Source organism: Hesperophylax consimilis, chromosome 24 (assembly GCF_061612785.1).
Source record: "Hesperophylax consimilis isolate HC1 chromosome 24, BYU_Hcon_1.0, whole genome shotgun sequence".
In the NCBI taxonomy this organism is placed as follows: Eukaryota; Metazoa; Arthropoda; class Insecta; order Trichoptera; family Limnephilidae; genus Hesperophylax; species Hesperophylax consimilis.
In genome coordinates, this window is record NC_142859.1 from 11,210,522 (window position 1) to 11,236,359 (window position 25,838).

The following is a 25,838-nucleotide window of genomic DNA, read 5'->3' on the forward strand; positions in this document are numbered from 1 at the left end:
GATAATACTAAGACAGTGTATTAAATTTGCAAGCATGATATCATATAAATACGGCGCTTTATCTCGAAAAACATTAATAATTTGGTCTGTGATAAAAATCGTCTAAAATTATGATTTTTGTACTTGCTTTTTTCACAAATTTATAATTATGAACAATGGTTGCTTCATTTGATTTTGCATTTGTTTCTAAGAAGCGAATTGGGGCATTTTGCTTTCCTGCCATTATTACAAAATATCTCATATAGATAGGGAAATGCTTTTGTATTCTGTACTTGTTTGTAAAAACTATAATTATTTATACCAAGTTATTTTCATGAACGGGAGACCTAACATTATTTCTTTGGGAATTACCTATCGCCTGCAGTTTTGTAAAACCCTTCAAGCCACAAAATGAAAACTTTACAAGAGACGATAAAAACGAATATTTACGAATTTAAAATTTTGCAATTCTATTTATAATTATGAGTGAGGGTTGGGTAATTTTATCTTCGGTTTTCTATACAACCTAAAATAATTGCAAGCATGAATTTAGTTTTTTTTAAATTCGGTTATTTAGACACAATGTAGTGTTATTCAATAAATGTCATAATGTTGTGTTATTCATTAAGTGACATAATGTTGTGTTATTCATTAAAAGACATAATGTTGTGTTTTTCATTAAATTACATAACGTTGTGTTATTTATCAAATGACATAATGTTGTGTTATTCATTAAATGACATAATGTCGTGTTGTTCGATGACCCTAGAATTTTCGACAAAAGATTTGAAAATATTATAAAAATATTATTTTCAAGGACACATCATATTTTTCAATAGAATTGATAATTATTATTTATTATACTAATCTTATTATACTCTCATTTCCGTTAAAGACGGAGATTATTTGGTTCTTTACAGATGCATTGATAAGATTTTAAATAAATATAGTAGAAAAATAAAATGCAATTGCAGTCAACGGGAAAATGTTCAAGACGTCGTTTCTAATTTCTACCTTGCTGGTTGCAGCTTTTGGTAAGTTAGGATTAAATTATTTTAGTTTGTTCAAGACGTCATTTCTAATTGCTATCGTACTGGTTGCAGCTTTTGATTAGAGTTAAATTAATCTAGTTGCTACCGTCCTGGTTGCAACTTTTGGTAAGTTAGGATGAAATTAATCTAATTTGTTCAAGACGTCGTTTATAATTGCTACCGTGGTGGTTGCAGCTCATGGTGAGTTAGGATGAAATTAATCTAATTTGTTCAAGACGTCGTTTATAATTGCTACCGTGGTGGTTGCAGCTTATGGTACGTTAGGATTAAATTAATCTAATTTGTTCAAGACGTCGTTTATAATTGCTACCGTGGTGGTTGCAGCTTATGGTAAGTTAGGATTAAATTAATCTAATTTGTTCAAGACGTTGTTTATAATTGCTACCATGGTGGTTGCAGCTTAAGGTAAGTTAGGATTAAATTAATCTAACGGTACCCGCACCCGCCAAATTGAAATAATTAATGACCACGCGGTATAAATTGTTTATATGTAAGCTGTTTTTATTTTAAAAATTGAAAATATTATTGTGTACGCAAGAGAAAAGTTAAAATTTCCAAAAAATTTTTACAAATTAAACACGACAACTATTAATATATTTATTATCTAGTTTATTTTATGGCCAGTTGTTTGTTACATAGTTCTTTAATGTTTGTTACATTGCTACATAGTTCCGTTACAAATTTTAATTGGATGCTTACTTAATACGTTATTTTATTTCAGTTTAATCTAAAAATGATGTACAAATTTTTTAGATTAAATTGAAATATCAACAACAACAACAAAAACTATATCACTTACTTTATTAAGTTTAATTTAAGTGTGATCACTTAAAGCAATTTTGAACAGGACCTGTTTCAAATCCTTTAGTAATAACATTATTCTTTAATATTATCTGAAACTTCAATACCAATTAACGCTTCTAATCTAAGGGTTTTATGTTCTATTTTCAGCTGCTCCAGCTTTTGAGGGTGAAGGTGATGTGGAATCACGTATCCTGGGAGGATCGAACGCCTTAGCCGGAGAAGCCCCCTACATGGTTTCCCTCAGGACAAGCAGCAACTTCCACTTCTGTGGAGGGTCCATTCTGAACTCTCACACAATCATTACAGCAGCCAGTTGTTTGACTGGGTAATAAAAACTGACCATTTTAAAAATTATATATATATATATATATTTTACGTATAATAATTAAGTAACAATGGGTTATTTTATATCTCGTGATTTATACTGCTCTTCCAATAGAAGCATTGGCTTGTGGATGGAAATTTTGTAAAAATGTCAATTTAACAATATTTTATGGTACGGGCATAATTTTGTGAAATGGTTATTTAGTGAAAAATTCTGTTAGAATTAAGGATTTTAAAAAATATCTAGTATACACGAGTAGTTATGGTTACATCGTAATCATGATTACAAAAAATCTGATTTCGTCTGGTTATTTATTAAATAAACATTTTCCATAGTGACGAAATGCGAAAATATTAAAATTTTCATAAACACGTGAATTAAAAGTTTATCAGGAACCTAAGAATTCATTCGTAAAGGTCTGCAATCCCGTTTTTAACGAATTTCCAAAAATTTGAAGAGTTTCATAACAAATTAGCAATCTCATTTTTTTTAGAATACATATCCACCTTCCTCTCCCATCACTATCCCTTTTCCACTACCTTCAACTTGACAATACCCCCCAATTGGGTATACCACATTGATGTATTTAGTTGTATTTAGTCTATGGTATACCATAGTCCCACAGATTCCAATCAATCGGAACTCTCGTACGGTACTCACATAAGCCCTCTTTAGTTTGACACCAAATAATATGAAAGTAATTTACGTTTCCAGACATACTCCTGCAGCCACTATCATCGTTGCTGGCACCAACCTACTTAACTCCGGTGGCTACAAGTATCAAGCGGCCAGGTTCATCACCCACCCCGGCTTCGACCCCACCCTCGTTTCTTCTGACATCGCCCTCGTCATTACGAACAACTGGATGGATTACTCCACCACAATCGCCAGGGTTGGTCTTTCCACCGATACCACCATAGGCGCAGGGATTGCTGCCAAGCTGACTGGATGGGGAACCAACAGCGTGAGTTCAAAAAAACATGATTGTCATTTCATGCCACACATATATCATCCTTTACAAATTTATGTAAAGGATGGGGTTTTTTGTATAACATAAAGAAATAGTTGATAAAATATAAATAAAAATTGCATCCAAAATTAAACTGTCAAAAGTGGGCTTGTTAAGTATGGAATGTGATTCCGATTGCAGCGTGGTTGAAGACAGCTGGTGGCAGCAACTAGTATCTACTCATATCGGCTTGAAGTGCGGCAAATAATATTCCTGTCAGTTTTAGAATCGCCTTGCCATTGTTGTCCCCTAGACAAGTCTGTGATGGTGCAGGATCGGAAGATTATTTATATCACTTCTCGTCCAAGGATGAATAGGTACTCCAGTTTTATAAGATTAATGATAACGAAATCGAGCGGACCAATCGGTCTACGGCCAAAACTCTGAGCCAACTGCTCTGTTCTGTTTTAAACGAATGAATTATTCTTCGATTTGAACTCTGCAGGTTTGGTCATAAATAAACCACTCACAGTTTGGTGATCCGATCACAACCGATGTGTTAAATGTAAATAATTCCAAGGTTTTCAATCTAATCAATGCACAATGGTTAATGCTGGAGGTGCCACACATCGAAACAATAAATAAATTTAAAGTAGAAGGATCCGACACCTTGTTACAAACTTTTATTATTACATTAACAGGTTGGTCAATTGGTAAATTACTTACAATCATTCCTAAAGTAAGCAACCTCACGGGAGGCATATTGATTTGTATTCCACCGAAATGGTTTTAGGTTAAGGTGTAAAATGTATGCATACAATTTTTTGCACCCTTCGCATGGCTTTGACTGTAAGTGAACTCCGTTAATAGTTAAGGAACACGATGTTCCAAAAGAGAATGATATCTCTCTTTTTGTAGATTAGTAGATAAGTATTTATGGTATATTAATGCCATTTACCCGTTTTGTATCGTCTAATATAGACTTTAAAAGTACAATTTAATCGATGTATTGTTACATAAACAACCGTGGGAAGGATTTTGTCTAGCGTATAGTTGTGACACTGGGTACTACTACATTTTTGACCATAAAACAAACATTTAAAACTCTTCTACCGAAAAAGGAGTTTTAAAAATACCAAAAGAGCCAAATGCCATATGAGAGTGGATAATACAAATGTGGTTTATTCTGCAGGATAATTTAAAAATATTGCGACTTCATTTTTTTTAATCAATGATGGGAAAATAAGTTGGTTTAAAAGCTGTGGTATGCCATTATTTCAATGCGGCATCGACTGAACTTACAAATATTTTACTGATCCAGCAACTCGATTTTCTATTGCGTAGTTAGGTGTTTGTAAATGTGTAGACCGAAGAGAATTGTAATAAGCTTGTATTTTCTAGTACCCTAGTGGAAGCCTTATCAACAGTCTGCAGTCTATCACTCTGAATACCATTAGCGTGGAACAATGTAGAACCAGTCTTGCCGCCATCGGTAATATCTACGTCACACAAATCTGCACCTTGAACAAAATTGGTCAAGGAATGTGCCAGGTATGAATCATTTAAAATATATTATATTCTGTAGTCTTTTATCGTTGCTGAAGATCGTGTTCCCACTTCAAATTCATCGGTGAATAAGGCTCCTCCACTCTTCACGACCTTTCGCTGAATTGGACACTGAGGAAGCCTGTGGTATATGATCACTCCGACAAATCGGTGATCCTGTTCTGCTTCTTACAATTTATTTAGTTGATTATATTAAAATTGTTTATGTAAGTGCGTTTTTAGTTCAATTTTTACATTTGTGTCCTGGGATTAACAGAGCTTGCCTTTTGAAGACAACTTCATTGATGCTAAATTTGTCGATACCCCAATTAATTCTGTTCAACAGCAAGATTGCTTTCCCCATCGGCATGAACATTGGCAAGATAAAGGCTTTTGGCAGGCTGAATAGTCTATGCTGTCGGTGACGGAGATAACCATCGGGAACATAGAAATGAATGCTTTTTGTGATAGCCTAGTTTCAAACCATCCACGAATCTGTCTGACGAAATGAGCAACTTCCAATTTGCGAGTAACAACAAGTTATTATAATATAGTTACAGTGAAAATATAAAATAGCGATTTCTTTACGAAGATAACTACGGTTACTGTTCCACACTTCTATCCACCTCTTTCTCGGATTGTCTCTGGGCCACTGAGAAACCCACAAGGCGAGAATTTTCGGATTTCTATCTCTGGCATCCTTTTTTCAGGGATAATGTTTGTATTTATTTGTTAATCTTTTTCTGTTTTCAATACTAATATTATCTTATATGGATTGTCATTAGGGAGATTCCGGCAGTCCTTTGGTAGAGAAAGGTCTGGTGATCGGTGTGGCCTCCTGGGGTTCTCCTTGCGCCGTTGGTTTGCCCGATGTCTTCACAAGGGTCGCCAACTTCGCTTCTTGGATCACAATCAACGCCCAGAACTAATAAATATTTAAAGCTTAGTGTCCACCTATGTTATTTTTAAATAATGTATATCCAGTTAAAAAATAAAAAGTAAAAAAAAAATTATACATGATTTTCCATTATTTTTTTCTTGTCATCTATCATTATTTCCGTAAAGGGGTTCAGTAACCAAGTGGGTCTTCTGACGACCCCGTGCATTTTCTGTCTTATGGGCGTTTAAACTATAGAAATCACAATTATTCAGTCAATTATTAGTGGTAACTTATGTATTTGCGCAGGAATACGTAAAATACTGAAATGATATGTCAAATATTTAAGCTAATATAAGGAGGATAGTAATTTTGGGAACTATCTACTACCCCACTTGACTACGGGATAGTTAAAAAGATTTTGAGCATCAGAGCAGGACGGGAAAAATGAAATAAAGTGATCAAGGCAAGTATGTATATGACTCTCTCAAGCTCGGACCCCATCAAATAGTCTCGATGTGAGTATAGAGAAGACATTACAAAAAATTAAAACAAATTCAAAACCGGAATCTCAAGAAATTCAAAACAATGACAATAATTTAGAAGTTTACTTATATAGCTTAATTTTTCGTGCAACAGCATTTATCATCATTCGTGTTACACTCCATTTTGATCCAAAACAAAAATAAGAAGTTTCTACTTGCAAATCAGCCACTAAGCCTCACAAAATCCTTATTCGATGAGGGATGCAATCGTCGCTATGAACAGTGGCTGACCCAGAAACTTCACTCGAAGAGTGACGCCTTCATTAACTACGTTTCCCGTTTATATCATTCATTATCAGTCATAAGAAGATAATATATTCATTTATAGTAGCTGAGTTGGCATCGAGTCTGAGTCACACGCCAGGCATTGTGAGTTCCATTCCTCGGCTGGCTAAGTCTTACATAACAATCACTGTAGTGGTAGTTGGAGATTTTCAAATTATTGTCAGATTTTTAGTAACCCGGGAATGATGTTTGTTTTTTTTTTAAATATATATAATTAATAATTTATTAAAATTCTGTTGAAAACTAACTTTATTTACACCATTATTTAATAAAAATATCAACATGTTTTAAAACCAGCGTTTCTTCATCAGAATTTAGCGTACACTGAACAGAAATACGTCGATAATAGACAAATAAGTACGTACAAATAATTACTGATAAGAACAGAATAGTACGTAATGTGCTAAAGAAAAGTATTCAAAAAAATTAAAGCTTGAAGTAATGTATAATTGATAAACCAAATATGCTACAGTAACATAAAATAATTTAAAAAAAACTAAATTAGTACCATAAGACAAATCAGTATCATAAAACTACATTACCAACTGTAGGATTCAGTCATGTAAGTAAATATATCAATAGTACCTCAAACTTGCCAAGATCGTGCAACCTGTTGGATAGTGGGCGCGTCTGATAGTTAGTCGTATTGCAGAAAAATGTTACTTTTTGTCTTGTAATCCTAGTCCATGGATTTTAATTAGTAGGCACATGTAATTTAATGATGGCAGAACTGTCAATTATGACTCCATGTAATACAACCAGGTCGGAAATAATTCTCCTGTCAGAAAGCGTAATCAGATGCAATCGAATCATTAAACTTTCATAATGTTGTCAATTGGAATTTTGAGTTTCAAATGTATGTACCTAAGAAATTTGTGCTGAACTCGTTCCATATTGTTGTAAGCGTTATTAGTGTTATACGAAGGAGACCAAATAGGTGAATTATACACCAATTGACTTCGAAGTGAGAGGTTTATTTATGCTTCGAACTAATGAAATGTATGGCGTTCTCATGCAATCCAAGTACATGAAAACAATTAAAATTCAGCCAAAGCTTTTAAAGCTTTATTAATTGTATCGTTAATGTATGCAATGAATGTCAAGTTTTCACAAAATAATTTAAATAGTTAATTAAAACACAAAGTCGTGACAATAATAATTGATGTTGTCACGAAGATAATCATTTTTGACACTAACCATTGGTTTTGAAGCATGTTTTCAATTTTTATATACAAACAAAGTTTGTTATTTTAATTTAAAATAATAATTATTACTATTAACAAATTATTGGTTCCATGATAACTCGACACAATAACAATTCAACACACCTTTAAAAAGTGATATATATATATTAAAAATTTCCCAAATGCAATCAGTTTCCTTTTATAGTAATTAAGATGAATCAAAAGGTTTCAAAAAAAATATTTCATATTATCTGTGGCCAGCAATTCCGAATATTTACCAAAGTCATTAAAGGCGATGAAAAAAAACTAACTTATGAACCTAAACCAGATAACCTCTTTTACTTAGTTTTGGTTTCATCAATTTTCATGATTTTAAATAACCATTTGTCTGTCATTTTGATGAGTTATCTGGTCATCCAAATTGTTATACGGTTTGACATGGGCCACTTCCTCTATCTATCGATCAAATGGTCTACTTTGATGCATTTTCGTGATAAATGCACGATGGTGAAACTTTTCAAGTGTTCTGGCTGATAATCAAATTGTATATAAGCCCTCACATCGATTTTCAGTTACGATACACTATTTTTCACTAAAAATGTTTAAAGTACTGTTACTCATCTCGGTCTTCGTGGTTGCAGCTTTTGGTAAGTTATTCTATATATTATTTTCCTTTGAGTTCATATTTTGGATTCAAGTTACAGTCTGAGCATTTTACATAAAAATCATTCCATATTACCGCAAGACAAGTCCACTTTGATATGCCTCTTCAAGTAAAACGAATAATTATTTGTCTTTTCGTATTTTTTCAATTATTACTCTCACAATGATTACATCCAGAATTTGATGTTTTTTATCTCGCCACAAGCAACTGGGATATTTTGTGTGATGTTCGCAATCAGAAAAATCAACGGCCATCGATATATTTATATAAAGCAATCATTAATCATTCATTAATTCAAGTTAATTATTACAAATTGCTTTGTTCATATTGTGACTTCTCCTACCAAAGTTTGGCTATGTGTACGTGTAGGAGTAATTGTGTATTTAAGGGCACCCATACCAACGTTGGTTTTGAAGAAATGTATCATTTTCATATTATTTCTCTGAAGCTTCACTTCATCAATATTTCTCTTGATTTCAAAAAATTGAAATTTGTCATTTAACAACAATGTGATTACATAACGAGCTGATCATACACTGTATCCAGAAACTCGTAATACCTACATCACATTTGGATTCGATTTTTTAGAATAATTTATTTATTTAAGCTTTCGTTTTCTAGTAAATCGCGCCTGAAGTTGGAAAAATGTTTTTAATCCTTTAGTTGCCGAAAAAATGGAAAAAAGTTTTTTTAAAAAAATCTAAAAACAAAGTTGATGTACGGTGTTCCTAAAAAATTCAGATATTTTTATATGCATTTGAAATGACTCATTTATAAGCTGATTCTTTCTGTCAAAATTGTTAACAACTGACAAGCATAAGAGCATGACAGTTGTGCTTTTCCGTTGATCACAATTTGTTTAAAAACCTGAAAAGGATATTTGATGATAAAGTTACATTTAAATTTCTGTGAAATACAACAGCCTTAATGTCTCACTTCTCATTATGTTATACGAGTTATCTTTGTTTTGCTATTCAAATTAGAACTACTCAATCATTATAGGGAATCGTAAGATGCGTCTGTGCATCCAAATATCAAATGTCATGTATGATCTGTGAATACTAAGACTTTATAGTGATTGCTTTAATGTCCAGATTTAAAAATATTATTTGCAAAGATGGATTGTCTGTATGAGATTTTCACTCCATACCCTTACAACGCCTTCGATAGCTTTTTTATCAACTTGGTTAAATGATTTTTGTAGATCGACAAAGGCACAGAAAATAATCCAATTTTTGGCAAGAAACCAGAAGTTTCTCAGTAAGCAAACGTTATAACAACATCTGGGTCATGAACCCTATTCCACTCGTGAAAGCATCTTGCACATCGTGTATTTTATTTCTTTCCGTTTTTACCCTTTCAATTAATATTCTACCACGCAGCTTACCAATTTAATTTTGCAGAGTAATGTCCCTGTGAATCCCATATTCAATTCGCTACCCTTAACCCTTGTGTAAAGGTATTTTCCCAGCCCTTTTCCATACTATATAACATTAGCGCCCTTGAGGTGATTTTTCACGAAAACGACGTTGTATAAATTAGCCAAATATTATTATAATAATGATATTTTAGCTGCACCCGCAAACGAGCCTGATGATGACCAAGAACATGGACTTAAAGACGATGGAGTATGGCGTGTGGTCGGAGGGACAAATGCAGGATCCACCGACGCCCCTTATATGGTGTCCCTGAGGACTAATGGTAACTGGCACATCTGCTCGGCTACCCTCATTAACGCCCGCACTGCCGTTTCTGCAGGTCACTGCGTTTTTGGGTAAGAGCATCAATGACAATACTGAATATTAATTAATTTCCTGGTTCACCTAGTTCTCCTCCAAATAGATAGGGTACGTTAACACCTTAGAAAGATGTTTAATTTCACAGAAATTGAAATTTAACATTGTCTAGGTACGATTCCTAAATAAACATCATAATCTTTAATAATATGTTGTGATGTAAATCGTTCTGCGCTATTTAAAATGGCTGCTATAGACATCTTTCAACTGGGGGCACACTAGCAGTACTTATATTAAATATGTAGAAAAAATTTGCAAACTGCAGTTATAAAAAAAATAGTCACACCAAACATTTATAAACAAAGAAAAAAACTTAAAATACTGTACGGTGCAGAGAGCCTACTTCCAATAAAAGGTCTCCTCTGGTATATTACTATTATGGACAATGCGGGAGAAAGCTTGTACAAAAAACCACTGGTACACGGGCACAACACAAGTTTACAGAAGGAAACGGGCTAAAAACTCCTCGAATTTTAAATAAGTATGGAGGCCGTACTCTTGAATACTTGAAACCTGTCTTAAAACTAAATAAAAACTTACAAATTGTGAATAATGAGAGACCATGCCCTAAAATCATAAAGCTGTAGTTGATAAATGATCAATCCATGTACCTTTGAACACCTTAATGTAAATTCCCAAACTCTATGTTTTTAGTGACGTGCATTAGATATATTATGTATTTACAATTACTCGTTAGAAATATATTTTGCGAATGTCTGCAATAAAATAAAATCTGTGAAATGTACCTACTTAGAAATAAGACTTACTCATGTACACATAATCATACAATGTTATAGACATAGACTTAAGATATTTTGATTGAGTGGATCCTGCAGACAAGCTGGCATGTTTCAGCTTTGTTGGTCTACCTATTTGTTAGTTAAGTTATTATAAGTTATTACACGTCCAAATGTGTAACTTTGCACTATGTAGAGAAACCTAGCCCCATAGTACTAGAAATAACGTTTACCCAGAATAATTAACATTGCCCTACGATTCCGTAACTTTGTTCCAGATAAAAAAATGTTGTTAAAATATTATTAAAATAAATATTTTACGGCCTCCGTCGTCGACAGGTAAGGCTCTCGACTAGCAAGCAGAAGATCGCGGGTTCAAATACCGGCGTACGCAAGTAGATTTTATTTGATTAATTTATGTTATCTCATAATCAATTAATTTAAATTAATATATAAAATACTTGCGGCACTTCCAGAGTGAAAGATACTCTAAATATATATAGATTCTAAAATTTAAACGTCGCTTGAAATGACTTTAGCCGTGTTTGGTGACCAGATCTGAATAGCCCGGTACTTTCCTACTTTCCTCTTCCCCATCTCCTCCTTACATACCCACTTCATCTTCACAACATACCCCGATTGGGGATGCCATAGTCTCACTGGCTCCAGACGGTTAGGAGCAGTTGGGACTCCTGTGCGGTAGTCACATAAAACAAATACTAAAATAGTTGGTCTTGGATCATCTTAATGAGTCAAAATATATTATTTTTGTTTTCTAGAGTTCCAGTTGGCATGATAAACGTCGTGATGGGAACACTTCTCATCAACTCTGGCGGCCAATGGTACGCTGCTTTGAAGACCGTAGTTCACCCGAACTTCAACAACAAATCTCTCAATAACGACGTAGCGCTTGTCATCACACAGCAATCCGTCCTGTTTTCTCCCACGATACAACCCATTTCACTGTCGCTCCAACCCACCGGCGCTGGAGTGTCCGTATTGTTGACTGGCTGGGGTCTAACTAGTGTGAGTATCACATATTATGTTGCTAAGGCTAAGTTGTTATTATTGACTGGCTGGGGTTTAACTAGTGTGAGTATCATATATTATGTTGCTGAGGCTAAGTTATTATTGTTGACTGGCTGGGGTCTAACTAGTGTGAGTATCACATATTATGTTGCTGAGGCTAAGTTATTATTGTTGACTGGCTGAGGTCTAACTAGTGTTAGTATCACATATTATGTTGCTGAGGCTAAGTTGTTATTGTTGACTAGCTGGGGTCTAACTAGTGTGAGTATCACATATTATGTTGCTGAGGCTAAGTTATTATTGTTGACTGGCTGAGGTCTAACTAGTGTTAGTATCACATATTATGTTGCTAAGGCTAAGTTGTTAATGTTGACTGGCTGGGGTTTAACTAGTGTGAGTATCACATATTATGTTGCTAAGGCTAAGTTATTATTGTTGACTGGCTGAGGTCTAACTAGTGTTAGTATCACATATTATGTTGCTGAGGCTAAGTTGTTATTGTTGACTAGCTGGGGTCTAACTAGTGTGAGTATCACATATTATGTTGCTGAGGCTAAGTTATTATTGTTGACTGGCTGAGGTCTAACTAGTGTTAGTATCACATATTATGTTGCTAAGGCTAAGTTGTTAATGTTGACTGGCTGGGGTTTAACTAGTGTGAGTATCACATATTATGTTGCTAAGGCTAAGTTATTATTGTTGACTGGCTGAGGTCTAACTAGTGTTAGTATCACATATTATGTTGCTGAGGCTAAGTTGTTATTGTTGACTAGCTGGGGTCTAACTAGTGTGAGTATCACATATTATGTTGCTGAGGCTAAGTTATTATTGTTGACTGGCTGAGGTCTAACTAGTGTTAGTATCACATATTATGTTGCTAAGGCTAAGTTGTTAATGTTGACTGGCTGGGGTTTAACTAGTGTGAGTATCACATATTATTTTGCTAAGGCTAAGTTGTTATTGTTGACTGGCTGGGGTTTAACTAGTGTGAGTATCACATATTATGTTGCTAAGGCTAAGTTGTTATTGTTGACTGGCTGGGGTTTAACTAGTGTGAGTATCATATATTATGTTGCTTAGGCTAAGTTATTATTGTTGACTGGCTGGGGTCTAACTAGTGTGAGTATCACATATTATGTTGCTGAGGCTAAGTTGTTATTGTTGACTGGCTGGGGTCTAACTTGTATTAGTATCACATATTATGTTGCTAAGGCTAAGTTATTATTGTTGACTGGCTGGGGTCTAACTAGTGTGAGTATCACATATTATGTTGCTGAGGCTAAGTTATTATTGTTGACTGGCTGAGGTCTAACTAGTGTTAGTATCACATATTATGTTGCTAAGGCTAAGTTATTATAATATTTATGTTCAAAATTATAATAGGTAGTATAGACAACCCAGATTTACTTAATCTCATTGAATTTCATATACCTACGAAAGCAAATCGTTCCAAAAGGATGTTTAAATGTTACCATACCAGGTCTTAGAAACATAGATCTTAAACCTAGATCGTATGAAATTACTTTGCATGTATCTTTATATTTATATCCGTCTAGAGTTTCTGTTAATTTTATACTTTATGCTATCAATATAGATATAATTTATTGTATATGGTATATTTATAACTTATGAGGTAAAAGTTAGAACTCATGGGGCAAATTTACCCATTTGTGGGACAAATTTGTCTAAGATTGTGCAAATTTAACCAATTACGGGTTAAGTAACTTTTATCCATGAATGGGTAACTTTGCACCATGAATAAAAACTTCACCTTTGATAAAAACGTGTCGTAAAATATTTTCTAAAATTACCATATCCACCGTTTATTTTTTAAATTTATTTTCATTAAATCTAATAAAACGGTAGTTGTACTAGTATACCACATTAGCGTTGAGAAATACAAAACGTTCACTGTTGTGTCTTACATATACATACGTGTATACTTTTTATTTTAAAAAGAAAGACAAACATTCCCGGGTTACGAATAACCTGAAAATATTTGAAAATCTCCAACTACCACCACAGTAAACGGAAAATGTTGCTTGTGGAGGAATTGCAGGAATTGAACACAATAGGATCAAAACGCGATGTCAACCCAGCCACCGACAGGCAATAAAAAATTAAATTCAAATAAAATGGTTTAATGGTTTATACATTATGATTACTCGTTTTCTAAGTAGAAATAAAATAAAAACATCGCAAATTTTGCTATGAATTATGTAGTTTTTAAAAAAGTGTATTTTTTGGATTTTCGGGACTAACAATTTAAAAATAAAATAGGAGAAGCGAAGATTGGTACCTTTACGATACCAAACAAATTTTTAGCATTTGAATTGACGTTTACTAAGATATTTTTTTGCAGTATCCAGGAAGCGTGTCTGTCCCGCTACAGAAGATCACCCTGAAAACTCTCGCCCTTGACGACTGCAAATCCCGGCTGAAGGGAACCGGATCGGTCAACGCTTCTCAAATCTGCACTTTTACCATGAAAGGACAGGGAGCTTGCCACGTAAGAAAATATTTTTGTTAAACAATGTTAATTATCATGTTAACTAACGATTATAAATTGTACTTTTCCTGGTGTATAACTTTGTTTTTGTATTTAGCTGTTACCATACCTGACAAATAAAAGAAAACCAAAATGCAGAGTCAGTTCATACACTTTCATTTTACACATTCATTTTTTATGTGACACCTCACAAGAGCGCCCCTGTCTGTACAGAGTAAAGGCTGGGTAACTATGTCGTCACCCGGTTAGGCATCGTTGTGAGGCAGATTAAGGTAGGGGCTTTAGGGATTTATGAACGTGGTTATTGCAGAGGCCTGGATTATATGAAGGAGGAAAAACAGATGCCGGTCTTCCACAAACGAGCTGACTTGCAGAAAAACAACATGTTTCCACGAAGACAACTGTAAATCTATCTGACTCTGGGTCACTTCCACTTCGGCACCCATTTGGTCATAATTTTGTGCATCAATTATCTGGCATACTTTTAACATGTCCATCGAAGTCGGACAAGAAAATATATTTATGACACAACATAAAATGTATGAACATTCAAATCGTTTTTGTCTCTGTTTCAGGGAGATTCCGGTGGTCCATTGGTCGGCAATACGGGACTTATCGGTATCGTATCCTGGGGATCGCCTTGCGCCAAGGGCATACCGGATGTCTACGCCAGCGTCAGCTATTACGCCGCCTGGATCACAGAGAATTCACAAATACCAACATAATCATATTTCTAACAATCATCTGACTAGAATTTTATTTGTTCCATGAATATACGAATCCATCAGGCTCGTTGCAGTCAAATACAATTTTTCTTGTAAATCAAATAAATATTGTACTTTTGTAAAAAATTTTGATTATTTTTTTAACTGTTTCTTTAATTTATATAATGTGTTGAAGAAGGACGGGTGACAAGATGGCTCAAGCATAATGTGTGGATACAGGCGGACCATGAAGGTTATAAAACTGGACTGCTAAAATATGATTTTTTTTCTGTTTGAGTCAAATATATCACTATTTTTTTAATGATAAACTAATGTTTTTAAGACAAGGTTTTATGCATAGCACAAAGGATAACAAATATATAATAGTTTGCTATCCTTTGTGCTATGCATAAAAAACCTTGTCTTATAAACATTAGTTTATCATTTAAAAAAAATAATAATATTTGACAAGTCAAAATATTTCACCAACAAATGTAGATACAACATGTCTCGACGCCATCTAGTGGGAAATTTAGCACTAACAAAGCCTTTCCTACAAAAATAATGTTGGTTGTTTACAGGTAAAAAATATAATGAGCAGTAATTGTTGATTCTACAGTACATATTGAATTATTTCTACTAGTACATATTGAATTATTTGGCGTGTTGGAAATAAGCCGACGTAGCTCAGCGGTCCACCGGACATCAGAAAGTGCGGGTTCAGTTCCCGTCGGCGGAATTTATTTTTACTTGGGAGATATTTTCAATTCGTATGGATATTTCAGGAGACTAATTATTGCTTATAAGATATCATCAGTTATTTTGCGTTCTGCTTATGACGCATGTTTTTTCACCTGTTCACCTGTTTTGTGAATTTAAAACTACCTGTCTGTGGTGCATTTAGGTTTTTATTCATTTTCCCTGTGAAATCAGTTATAAACGAGGTTGTAGGCATGATGATAATAGATTATTATATTACATGGACACAAGAAATGGTTTATAGGACTGGAAAGAGTTCTTGCTGAAGACAAAACTGCAGCAATTTCTAGCTATGTTTCTTGGGGATAGTTTTCCACCTAGATTTTATCATTTAGTTGCCTATGCCACCATCGATGACTTTGGCAAACCTGGAATAACGATGAGTTACCTTCACATACGTTCAATAACAATGATAACTACAGTTGTACATGTGTTAAATGCTTGAACCAAAAATACATTTTTTCGAATGAAACTGGACGCTACATGGAATGAGTGCAGTAGTGACGCAAATATTGTACACCTATTTTTAAATAAATATTACTAAAACGTCTCCAGCGACAAACATTAAACATTGAGGTAGGGTCAAAATGTTTTGTTTTTCGTGACAGGTGGAAAAAAAAGCGTTGTGACGTTGTGACCCTAAAATAATGTATTGATTTTCGTCCTATCTTTTGAAAACATTTGGTCGCTAGAGACCCGACTATAAATATACAAACACAAAGTCAAGTATAATCAGAACGAATAGGATTAATTTGAATCCACCCGGTGGACTCAAATCAGAAACAATTGGAGAATACCCGGCAAGAAAATAATCATAATGATCATAATGGTTTTTTTGGTTTTTGGAAGGTAGAAAATTACGGTGATATCAGATTGGAAAGATTTTAAGCTTTGTGGTCAAAATAATAAGCAATCAAACAAGAGTTTATGATATTAAAAACACGCGTTTCACACCTCATAAGATGGATCCTAAAAGTTTTATTAATAAAGCCACAGATGCAGTTCTAAATCTACAAAATTGCATTAATGGCAGTACGACAAAACTAAACAAATTATTAAATTAAACCCGAAAACAATTACAATTTTAGGGTTGATAAGCAAAATAGCAGCAAAAATGGCCGATATTCCTGAAATCGTTGGAGTAACACATAAAATGAATGAAAAAGAAATCGTTCAGAACATAAAAATTCAGAACGAGTTTCCAGAGAACCACAAAAAAATGGAAGTAACTGTAATAAAAATTATAAACAGGAGAAAAATATATAATATATTTGGAAGTAGTTACGCAAACAGATGGAATAATGTTGCGAATGCAAAAAATAAATATTTGATGTGAAAGGGTCAGAGTATTTGATTCATTTGACATTAAACGCAGCTATAAATGCTACGGGTTCAACCATAAAGGGAGCGAATGTAAAAAGTAACTCCTTGGAAAGCCCTAAATTTACAGGTGGTCAAAAAAGTGAAGAATGCACGGCTATTAGAGGAACAGAAAAGTGTAATAAATAATTGCATCAATACTTTTAACAAGTTAAAGATAAACCTAGATTCAAATCACCCGGCGTGGAGCTTCGAATGTCCAGTATACAAAAGAAAATTGGAATTGGAGAAGAAAAATATTTTTTTTTTATAAAAAAACAACCAACTGCAAGGAATCATATATTTAAATATTCAGAGTCTGATATCGAATAATGAAGAAATACAGATACTGATTGAACGAAATGATCCTACACTTGTAATGCTAAGCGAGACTCAAATAACATACGATATTGAAGACAGTCAAGTGAAGTTACTTTTCAAGGATATTCAACAATACGCTGTGATTCCTACAGTAGACACACAGGGGGAGCAATAATAATTATTAAAAAAGACATATTATATAAAGTTATTTCTAACACACAATACGAAAAGAACTGTTGGATACTAGCGATCAGGATAACTTCTGGATATAAGAAAGGAGTATATGGAGTAATTTACCATTCTCCAAGTGCAAGTACCAAAGACTTTCTATCATTTATAGAGAACTGGTGCACCCAAAATCTCTAAGAAGAAGAAGATAATATCCTAACTGGTGACATTAAAAACAAAATAGATATATTTGAAAATAATTACAATAATGTAAATAAATAAAAATGACCACCATAATGCACTGAAGATAATATTGATTTCTGTGGATGTTGAAACCAATAAAATAACAAAAATTGACAAATCGAAACAAATTTATTAAGTAAACAATGAATACGTGTTTGCAATATATTTCAGTAGCAAAGCAAAAAATATGTTTTTCTAAAAGATCTAGAACTGATACAGAAAATATGTTGCCTTTTAAATCCACTTGTCTAAAATGTTTGACTCAAACTTTGTAGACAGGCCCAGATGGCACTATTTTTTGTCATTATTGACTTACGATGCGTTTCAAAGATAATTGTACGATGGTGAAACGTTTGAAGTGTTTTGGCTGATAAAAGAAAGTCGTATATATATATAGCTAGCTTTTGGTTTAGAATTTCAGTTTCACTAACAAACTAGATATGTTGAAAAGACTGTTCATTTTTGCGATTTTCTTGATTGCAGTTTTGGGTATGTTATATTTTTAATATGATTGCCTAGCCAGTTTCTTGAGAAAAACGAATTCCCTCGGCTAAAACTTTTATTTTTTTATTTTTAAAATTATTTTACTGTCCTCCGTGGTCGAGGGGTATGAAGGTTCTCGACTAGCAAGCCGAAGGTCGCGAATACAAATCCCGGCGTGCGAAAGTAAATTTAATTTAAGATATTTTTTTTTAAATTTCACAATTTATTGAATTAAAATAATATATAGTATACTTGCGGCACATTTCAGAGTAGAAGATACTCTTAGTATCGCCGCGGTGTCGGACGACCATTCAGAATTGAAACGTTGCTTGTAATGGTTTTAGCTTTAGACCAGATCTGAATAGCTCCTCCATCTTCATCTTCCCCATTTCATTCTCCATCCCCACTACCTTTGGCCTCACAACATACCCCAATTGGGGATGCCATATACTCACTGGCTCCGGACGGTTGGGTTTCTTGGGCGGTATTCACATAAAAATTATAATAATAACCACTGTCAATTGCTGACATTGATCCTCTAGTTAAAGATATCATTTTTTTTAAATTTTAAAATACGTAAATTTTAACGAACGTTAATTCAATTAATATTACATGAGTTATTAAACAAACCCCTCTCCCATCCACCACTGTGAGATTTAGTCTCCTCCACGAAGTGGCCAGACTCATTCGCCTCCAAGACCTAGACAATCCTCACCCCCGTGAACCCGGGCACCCCTACTAATTCAATAAAGCAGCGAACCACTAAGGGTGATCTATGGCACAGGTGTTGGTTATTCAATTAATGGTTCCTGGTGCGGCAGTACCCATGCTCGCCTCCCAAATTTCATTCCATCTCTTCTTTGGTCTGGTGTGTCTTTGTGTCTCCCGCTTGTTACTTCTACTGGGGTACTTGACTTGTATCTGTGCTGAGGTTACCTGTTTTTGGTATGAACATTGATTTTACTACTACCGTAAAGAATATTACAAAAATAAAGACAAAGAATACGGATCATGTTTGTATTTAAAGTAATTGTTGCTTTGCTACGTTTTATTAGAAATAATTTTTTGGAAAAAACCAAGTGCCTTTTGTTTTATGACTTTTGATTATATAATATGTTGGTGTATGCTGTGTGGATTTTTCAATGACTGTGGAGTATGGAATTAAATTGCGTAGTACTTAAAAAGTTTCTGCCCGAGGGGTTGTATATTTTAATAGGATATAAAAGAGATAGTTGATTCGGCCATTATTGTTGATGTTTGAGACAAAAGGGTCGCGATTTTGTTTCCTGTCATCTTTCCTGTTTAGCAAAGTTAACTGAACTATCTTATGTTTGTATTTTAAAATATCAAAACATTTTTTTATTTTTTTTTTTATTTTTATTATTTTAATATAGATCATAGTTACATTAATACATACATTTTTTTTGCAAAATATAATATTTATGTACATAATTGGTCATGTATACCTTATCAGAAAAGAGGAGCTCTTGTGCCTGATAAGGGAGCCACGATTCTTACTTCAGTGATTCAATGTTATGTGTAAAATATAAATATAATATATCCATATATTTTTTTAATATAAGTTTTTTTTGAAAAAAAGTTTGATTTTATTGATTTGTTCTTGTTGGTTCGTAATACAGCTTTTCATAATTCATATCATTTGAATATCTATCTTTAACAATTTTGAATCGTATTATAAATATTTAAAAAAAAATTTTTTTTTTTTAATTTGACACTGGGTATTGGGTATTGAGCGATAGGCTTCTAACGAAATCTGTTATATCTGTCACTCCGCAGACACGACAAAATATTCACATGTACAAATGTCAAAATCTTTCAGCTGCAACACCATCCGAGTTTGGTAGTGCAAAAGAATCTAAAGTTGAAAATGAAGGGGGACGTGTGGTAGGAGGAACTGACGCCGTTCTCTCTGACGTCCCTTACGCTGTCGCTCTGAGAACTAACGGCAATTGGCAGATATGCGGAGCAACCCTTATTAATGCCCGCACCGCAATCACCGCAGCTCACTGTATTAATGAGTAAGAAAATTAAATCTTTATTATTCAATGAAATTAAAAAATAAATATTATATTCAACACCCATCAATTTGCGAGGCAGGTTTTTGTAACCCCACCCTGGGAACCATTTATTGGATAACCACCACCCCTGCCATAGGTCACCCCAAGTGGTTCGCTATGTTTGGTGATTTAGCAGGGGTGCCCGGTTTATCGGGTGAGGTGTTTTCTCGATGCGCCTAAAACACCAGCTGCGTGGCATGCCAGATCGAGAGAGGCTGGTTAGGGGAAACACTTTGACCTCTCCAACTAGTCTCTCGCCGCAGTGGGAAGGATATATTCACATGTCACTCCTAAATACACTAATCCCTAGATTCCTACCCAACCCTCATACCTTTTACCTTCCCAGAATTACTTCTCATTTTCTTAAAAAAGATATATGTGAATCTGGGATAACTAAGGATGTACATAGAGTGATTGATGGTTTGTACGATTGTATCAATTAATTATTTACGTTCCTTATTTGAATTATTTGGCAAAAAAATAGTTTTTGATAAATGTTTGATTTTCCAGAGTCCCAGTCAACATGATAAACGTCGTGACCGGAACAAGCTTGCTGAATTCTGGAGGTCAATGGTATGATGTTTTAAGGACAGTTTGGCATGAAGAGTTCACTACCTATCTCGAGAACGACATCGGACTCGTCATCACAAACCAACAAGTACAATTCTCTTCCACTGTACAACCCATACCATTGTCGCTTGAAGTAACCGGCGCAGGAGTCCCAGTATTGCTAAGCGGATGGGGACAGACCGGCGTGAGTATCCAACAACAATCTAACAAGGATAATTAAGCCCGTCGTCCCACGGGTCGGCATGCCATTGACATAAACCAAATGCTGCAATACCCTGTCCAGAAAATTCAGACTGTTACCTTACTATAACGAATTTAATTTTCAGCGCAGGGTCTTACAGCACTCCGTTTATGTCGATTGTTACCGACCCCTGGGTCGACGGGCTAAGTAATGCAAAAAAATAAAATTACTTGCTTTTACACAAAAAGGGTAAATTTTTACTATATTTAATAACTTTGCACCGTAATGGGTTAGATTGTCACATCGGTATTAATTTTGAGACGTAAAATGTATTTGGTTATAAATTTATCTCCTTATGAAAACAAGGTGATTAATAAATATTACTGGCGGGATTATTGCTTTGCAGCAGTTTCTACTAACGAACATTGCAGTGTTTTCTTCATAGTGGCAAATTATCAAAAATAATAAATTAAAGTAAAAATGAACTTAAAAACAGTAAAATGTAGAAAAGGGATAGGAGGACGGACATTAAAAACATTTTTCACGGACATTGTTAAAATTAGCAATATAATTATTGTTCTGGAAGAAAGAAACTTTCTCGTTAAGTTCTTGTTAAACTTTTCTTCTTGTTCTTCTTCCACACCTAAAAGGTAATCTATACTATTCTAAAGACTGTTTCAAATTCGCTTTACAGGTAACTAACGTACTCTAAACACAACTAATATTATAATTATTTGATCGTAGAACCCAGGAAACATGTCTACCACGTTGCAGCAACTCTCGCAGACTACACTCAGCTACTCGGATTGTGTAGAGAGAATGGGCACGAAGGGAACAGTGTTTGAGTCTCAAATCTGCACCTTCTCCAAGGAAGGACAGGGGTCTTGCTTTGTAAGTTTAATGCTGTTTATTTTCCGGTGAGAGTGTCTACTTTGTGGACTCAAACCTAGATAAACCCATTGTCACTGGAAAAATTGAGGTAGTTCACCGATGCATCGCGTTGTAGTAGGCGTGGAATAGGCGTCCCAAACCTTGCGTAGCTACCCATGACTCTCCGGGCAGGGCATGCAGGACCTCTCTCAGTAGCTCTCCTTGCAGGACCGTTAGGGATGGAGGAGTCCTGGAGATTGGAGTGTGCGTCATTATCCTCCGCAATTAAGAAACAACTAAAGAAGCAGAATTCTCTGGTTTCATTCACTGATGAATCTTGTTGTTCGTGTTGTTTGAATAAATAATAAAACAAGAAGTGTCTTTCGGGCGTGTTTCGTGATCCAAATATAAACCCAATGCTTGCCTTTATTTCCATACAAAACTGTGTTTTACCATGATTACGAAATTCAAAAGTAATGGCGACATACAATTTAATATGTTTTTCCCAATTTGTTTCTATTCAAATTTATATGGAAGGCAAATCTAGTTTCCTTTTTTATTCCGTGTTTTGCAACCATTCCACAAGAGATAAAATGTTTAATTCGAAAGATAAGATCGAATCATGCATCAGGCAGTGCAGATTCAAATACATTTAGTTTATGCATTGATGTAAATGGCATAATATATTATACATAGTATATTTTGTCATTGCATTTGAAGATGTCAGGATTTGTCCGGTGACGTTTACATTCAAAATAATTTAATCAATTGATTTCAACTTGGTAGATACTATGAGCTTTCTAATTCTGAATTTATTTTTTTCAGGGAGATTCTGGTGGCCCATTGGTTGGTGATTCAGGACTGATTGGCATCGTCTCCTGGGGACCTCCTTGCGCCATTGGCTATCCCGATGTCTACACCAGGGTTAGCTACTACGCATCCTGGATCGAGGACAACGGGAAATACTAAATAAGTTTATGTTTACTGTAAAGTTGATGTTGTAGTCTGTTATTCATATCCATTTCAGAATGATCCTGTGTAGTGTGTACTCATTCTGTTCTCATAGTTAATCAACCAAAAATAAACATTCCATATTATACCAGCAACGCTGACTTTTTTCCATGTAATTGAAGGAAAACAAAATGCAAAGCAAAGTGTATCTCATTCGAATTGAATTAAACGAGGTTAAAAACGTTTCCAGGATTATATCAGCACACGATATACTATTTTAAACCATTGTCTAACTTGTTAGCGATCAGTGGTTTTCGTTAAACCAATTCATAACGTATTTCTCTTGAAAACCCTTTTTCTTGAAAAAGTCTTCAAGTTCCTAAAAAGATATATATGTTGTTTTGAAGACAGTATTTTTACATTTGTAGAGCCGAAATGGTATAAATAGGAAATTCTCACGAAAGAAAAAAATATCAAAGTAAGCTCCGATAAAAACGCATTTTTTCTGTTACTTAACATCTTATAGGTATGAAAAGAAATCATATTGTATTTTTCAATGTAATGATATGTAAAACTTTTAAAAATTGTTATTATTTTACTAAAACTAATTCTTTAAAATTGTTATACTGATTTACGTTTGTAATCAATTTGAATATTGAATTATATTTATTTGTAAATTGAAATATGTTCGTATTTATTTAATAAGCCTTTGAATATTGTTTACACATCGTCTTTTAAGCGTATATTTTTATAAGTAAACACTTCTCCAAAAAACACGAGCTACTGGAGCCTACCGTATTGAGTTGTTGAGTAATTAGTATACTTTTGAAATGTTATATTAATTTGTAATAAATAAATGAATAAAAATTTAATTTCAAGCACGAAAAACGTGAAAAAACGACATATATTTTTACCCCGAACGTCTCAAAATTTTAGAGAACACAAAATTTTCAAAACTTGTTAATTTATTATCACCTCAAAGGCGCTGCACAAATATATAGTATATGTCTACAGTGATCTCTCTTCTTACTAACGGAGTCAAACCACCAGTAGTATCATACCAGTGGTATGTGGTTCGTGCTACCGGCAACTGTTTTCCTTCTTTATATAATCCGGGCCTCATCAAGAACCGCATAATAAAGTCCTTGATGCAGCCCTTGCCTTAACACGCCTCACAGCGCTGCTCAACCGGGTGCTGACTTAGCTCCCCTGACTTTACACTGTACATATACGGGCGCTTTTATTTAAATTTTATTTGAGCATTTTATTTTTATTTTTACCCATTTTTGATTAAATTATCCTTCCGGTGTTTGCATTGAAAATAAACATTACTATTTCTAAATAATAAAATTTTATATTATCAAACGTGAAATTTTTTTTGAACTTATGTTTTTACTTCAATCGTAGAAAAATTGCAAGAACTTTTCAATAATAACCAGGAACAGGATAACATGGAGATGAATAATGGACTTGCCGAACGTCACAGCAGTGCTGCCAGGGTCTCTTAGCTACGTGAGTCGTCAGCACTTTATTAGCAGCAGACACATACCTGGACGGATGACGAACCTCGTGCTGGCACTGTTGGTGGTCCAGTTTCTTCACCACCTAGAATTCTTGCTGCAGAGTCTCCTTTTTCTATCTTCGTGTCAACTGTTCCTGTACTTCATTTTACTTAACTTAACTTCACTTTATTTTTGTGATATTTATATTTTATGTTAAAATAATATAAATATTACCTGCTTCAACTGTAAAGCGCCCCTGAGGTGATATCTCACAAAAGCGGGGCTATACAAATTGTCAAATAAATAAATAAATAAATAAATAAAAAATAAACTCGAAATTTAGAAATCACATTCGTTTTCTTTTGCCAATTTGTAAGAAAACTGTAACTTTACATTTTCTCGTACATATAATAAAAAATAATTAATATTTTTTAAATTAAACCGATTGTTACGATAACGGCGCGATTGAAATATGAATTATTCATTTTGGCTAATAATAGGATTTATTAATGGCGTCCAGTATAAATATTTGAGGAAAACTGGAAAGAATTATTATTTATCCTATCGTCAAAAAAATAACGTATTTCAGCATGATATAAATACAAATCTTTTTTTAAATATGGACGCCCGGTCATATATGACCCTAAAACGGTGGAGGGGTTAAATAAAGACAACCACAGTATTTGAACATCTTCTACTACAACAACAGTATGCGGAAAATGTTGCTTGTGTTGTGATTGAGGACTAAGCCAGCCGAAGAATTCAACGTACGACGCACAGTGGGCTGAAAATCGCCTTTCATAGACATAGAGACTTGGATTTTCAAGGGTATTTTTTTTGGCTAGAAATGGATTCTGCTGATCATTACTATGCTATAAAATGTCGTACGAAGCAATTGCGTGTACAAATGAAGGAGTTATAATTTTTTTTAAGAAAGATTTGTATGGCGCTGACATTAAAAATGAGGCTATCTCTGGAATCATAAGGTTGGCCGTTCTATCCTTACACACAGATAATACTACTATTTATTTGTATTTTTTTGACATACTTCATATTGTGGCGCAAGGTGCGATTTTTTTTTTAAATTCTCAAAGTTGAAAAAAACCCTTTTTAATGTTGATGATTCATTTTAATGCTTAAATGCTTTTAGGCTTGCAGTGTAAATAAAATATTGTAAACTAGACAAAGCATCCTCATATGTAAAGCATTTAAGCATTAAAATGAATCGTCAAAATAAAAAAATAAAAAATTTTAACTTTGAGGATTTAAAAAAAAAAAATCACAAGTTTCGCCACCGTACGAAGTATGTCAAAAAATACAAATAAATAGTAGTATATTTGTGTGTAAGGATATAATGGTCAACCTTATG

At 34.0% G+C, this 25,838-nt stretch overlaps 3 protein-coding genes across 3 annotated transcripts; all 3 read left to right on the forward strand.

Moving 5' to 3' along the window:
• Window positions 1-956: 956 nt before the first annotated feature.
• On the forward strand, window positions 957-5,633 carry LOC149411909 (chymotrypsin-2-like). The gene is made up of 5 exons (XM_089646397.1): window positions 957-1,013; window positions 1,983-2,160; window positions 2,875-3,124; window positions 4,511-4,660; window positions 5,440-5,633. Exons 1-5 carry the CDS (start codon window positions 965-967, stop codon window positions 5,581-5,583), a joined length of 771 nt encoding a protein of 256 aa, XP_089502523.1. The 5' UTR covers window positions 957-964; the 3' UTR covers window positions 5,584-5,633.
• Window positions 5,634-6,824: 1,191 nt separating this feature from the next.
• On the forward strand, window positions 6,825-15,005 carry LOC149411910 (chymotrypsin-2-like). The gene is made up of 6 exons (XM_089646273.1): window positions 6,825-6,832; window positions 6,944-6,981; window positions 9,830-9,983; window positions 11,522-11,768; window positions 14,134-14,280; window positions 14,856-15,005. Exons 1-6 carry the CDS (start codon window positions 6,825-6,827, stop codon window positions 15,003-15,005), a joined length of 744 nt encoding a protein of 247 aa, XP_089502399.1.
• A 5,127-nt stretch (window positions 15,006-20,132) lies between these two features.
• Window positions 20,133-22,985, forward strand: LOC149411911 (chymotrypsin-2-like). Its single transcript, XM_089646274.1, has 4 exons — window positions 20,133-20,356; window positions 20,906-21,053; window positions 21,891-22,037; window positions 22,842-22,985. Exons 1-4 carry the CDS (start codon window positions 20,133-20,135, stop codon window positions 22,983-22,985), a joined length of 663 nt encoding a protein of 220 aa, XP_089502400.1.
• Window positions 22,986-25,838: the final 2,853 nt, after the last annotated feature.

What these genes read in the sequence shown, in the direction of transcription:
- LOC149411909 (XM_089646397.1), top strand. Translation starts at nt 965, where the DNA reads ATGTTCAAGACGTCGTTTCTAATTTCTACCTTGCTGGTTGCAGCTTTT. An exon ending in GCAGCCAGTTGTTTGACTGG is followed by an intron (nt 2,161 to 2,874) that starts GTAATAAAAACT and finishes TTACGTTTCCAG; the next exon opens with ACATACTCCTGCAGCCACTA. An exon ending in TTGGTCAAGGAATGTGCCAG is followed by an intron (nt 4,661 to 5,439) that starts GTATGAATCATT and finishes GATTGTCATTAG; the next exon opens with GGAGATTCCGGCAGTCCTTT.
- LOC149411910 (XM_089646273.1), top strand. An exon ending in GCAGGTCACTGCGTTTTTGG is followed by an intron (nt 9,984 to 11,521) that starts GTAAGAGCATCA and finishes TTTGTTTTCTAG; the next exon opens with AGTTCCAGTTGGCATGATAA. An exon ending in CTGGCTGGGGTCTAACTAGT is followed by an intron (nt 11,769 to 14,133) that starts GTGAGTATCACA and finishes ATTTTTTTGCAG; the next exon opens with TATCCAGGAAGCGTGTCTGT.
- LOC149411911 (XM_089646274.1), top strand. Translation starts at nt 20,133, where the DNA reads ATGTACAAATGTCAAAATCTTTCAGCTGCAACACCATCCGAGTTTGGT. An exon ending in TCGTCATCACAAACCAACAA is followed by an intron (nt 21,054 to 21,890) that starts GTACAATTCTCT and finishes ATTTGATCGTAG; the next exon opens with AACCCAGGAAACATGTCTAC. An exon ending in AAGGACAGGGGTCTTGCTTT is followed by an intron (nt 22,038 to 22,841) that starts GTAAGTTTAATG and finishes TATTTTTTTCAG; the next exon opens with GGAGATTCTGGTGGCCCATT.